Genomic DNA, 2,487 nt, shown 5'->3' with positions numbered 1-2,487 from the left:
ACGGAGGGGGAGAGGGAGGGACGGAGGGAGGGAGGGGAAGAGGGAGAGGGAGAGGGAGAAAGAGACAGGTGAAATAAGTAAAAAACTGAAAGGATGGCATCTTTTATCAAGAATGAAATGACAACTAATCCATTTTCTCAGTTAGACCTCTAGGCTTCTTATAACTTCTCAGATAGCTTCTATTTTTTAATAAGTGAACCAAGGTCAATTTGACCTCATGTCTAGAAAAGCATTCTAAATTTGTATCTGAAAGAATTATCTGATGCCCTTTCCCTTATTCCTACCACCCTTAGGCATGCATCTATCTCAACATTTACTGTTCTAGCATTATAATACTGTATTAAAGATTATGAAGCATGGCAGGGTAGATTCCATATCTGTATGACTATCTACTAAGATTGTGAGGTATGTACTATAAAGACATAGTAAGTGAGTATAAATTTTCTCTATATTGATAAAGACATGAACTCAAAAGGAAAATATCAGCTGAACAAACTAGGGGCTCAATGCAAGACACTGTAGAAGCAACACTGTATTTTTGATGGGTAAAGTTTAGGGAAAGGATAGAAATATAGATAGTATATTCTCAGGGTAAGAAAATAAGAATGATTGGAAGTGCCTATTTAAGGCAACAAATAGGGGATAAAAACAAAAATAAAACTAGGAATCTAACACTTTTATCAAGCTTTTTGTAAGAGTTCTACACATTAGATCAGGGGTAAATCTTCTGAAGAGAGGTTTTATCTCTAATACCAATGAGCCCAGAAAAAGCATAACTGGGTTGTAAAAATATTAAAAGCCTCACTAGTAAGTACAACAGCATTCCTTTCTTAAATTATGCCCTACCTCGCGTTCCTCTTCTTGCTCTTTGCGAATCTGCTCCAAACGAAACTGTTCTGCCATCTCTCTCTCATGAGCTTCTCTCTGTTGATACAATGAACAAGGAGTAAATGTTTAATAAACACTTATATTAAAGAAATAATAAAACAAAGGAATCAAGCTCATACAGGATTGTAATAAATGTTTAACAGAGTACTGAATTCTGCTATGAGGCACTTTATTACTTTTATTACAACATATGATTCAACTGGGCTGCTTCTATTGGGATGCAGGAGAAAAAAGAGAAAAGTTCTATCTAAAGACTTTATTCAACATAATCTACATGGACAGTGTGATAATAGCAATGTTTTTTTATGGAATAAGAATGGAAATAAAACCAACACTACAAAACATGAACTAAGCATAGTGACACTAGATCCTAGTACTCTGGTGGTAGCAGCAGAAGTACACTCATTCTTGGTTATATAGCAAATTAAAGGCCAATCCAGAATACAGAGACTGTCTCTAAAACCAAATCAAACCAAACCAACGACCACCACCCACTCCACACAAAACCACTGAAACATTCCTTTTGCTCCCCACTTGTGAGTCATTCTGTGCTTTATCCCCACCTCCAACCCCTGTGGCATAAATAAGTTTGTCTCCATGCCTTGATTCTTCCTGGAGGTAGCTTGTTCCACTGCTCATTCCTGTGTAGCTCACTTAGATCACCTGTAGGGAAATATCCTCAACACATTCCCATTTGCTGGCTCTTCAAAAAAGCTAGAAAGATATTTTTTTTATCTTCCCACTGAAACTTAGTTCATGAACTTTCAAAATTCAGTGGTCTGATGTCTTGTACGACTTGCCTTAGGAGACAGAAGTCTGTGGTCTTGACTTAAATTATAAGTTTTCTTTTGAGGGCATAAATAAGTAATGAGTTCTTTTTTTTTTCTTCATTAGATGTTTTCTTTATTTAGATGTCATACATTATCTCCTTTCCCAGGTCCCCCTCTAAAAAAAAGAAAAGAAAAAAACAAAAACAAACCCCCGTTCCCTCCCCACTCCCCCTGATCGCCACCCTACCCTCTCCTGGCCCTGGCATTCCCCTACACTGGGGCATAGAACCTTCACAGGGCCAAGGGCCTCTCCTCCCATTGATGACTGACTTGGCCATCCTCTGCTACATATGCTGCTGGAGCCATTAGTCCCACCACGTGTAATCTTTGGTTGGTGGTTGAGTCCCTGGGAGCTCTGGGGTTACTGGTTAGTTCATGTTGTTGTTCCTCCTAAGGGGCTGCAAGCCCTTCAGCTCCTTGGGTCCTTTCTCTAGCTCCTTCATTGGGGACCCTGTACTCAGTCCAATGGATGGCTGTGAGCCTCTACTTCTGTATTAGTTGGGTTCTGTCAGAGCCTCTCAGGAGACAGCTATATCAGGCTCCTGTCATCCAGCACTTGCTGGCATCCACAATAGTGTCTGGATTTGATGATTGAATATGGGAAGGATTCCCAGTGGAACAGTCTCTGGATTGTCCTTCCTTCAGCCTCTGCTCCATAGTTAGTCTCTACAATTTCTTCCATGAGTATATTGCTCCCCTTCTTAAGAAGGAACGAAGTATCCACACTTTGGTCTTCCTTTTTCTTGAGTTCCTTGTGGTTTGTGGATTG

At 39.8% G+C, this 2,487-nt stretch overlaps 1 protein-coding gene across 1 annotated transcript in view; it reads right to left on the bottom strand.

The window, feature by feature from the left end:
* Faf1 (Fas associated factor 1) overlaps positions 1 to 2,487 on the bottom strand; it is a 315,310-nt gene that overhangs the window by 37,376 nt on the left and 275,447 nt on the right. Inside the window, exon 19 of the mRNA XM_031378184.1 lies at positions 847 to 924. Within this exon, the coding sequence (XP_031234044.1) occupies positions 847 to 924 (78 nt within the window). The remainder of the gene's footprint in view (positions 1 to 846; positions 925 to 2,487) is intronic.

The sequence above is a fragment of the Mastomys coucha genome, unplaced genomic scaffold, assembly GCF_008632895.1.
Source record: "Mastomys coucha isolate ucsf_1 unplaced genomic scaffold, UCSF_Mcou_1 pScaffold18, whole genome shotgun sequence".
NCBI lineage: Eukaryota > Metazoa > Chordata > Mammalia > Rodentia > Muridae > Mastomys > Mastomys coucha.
This window is presented reverse-complemented; position numbering and strand designations above follow the sequence as displayed.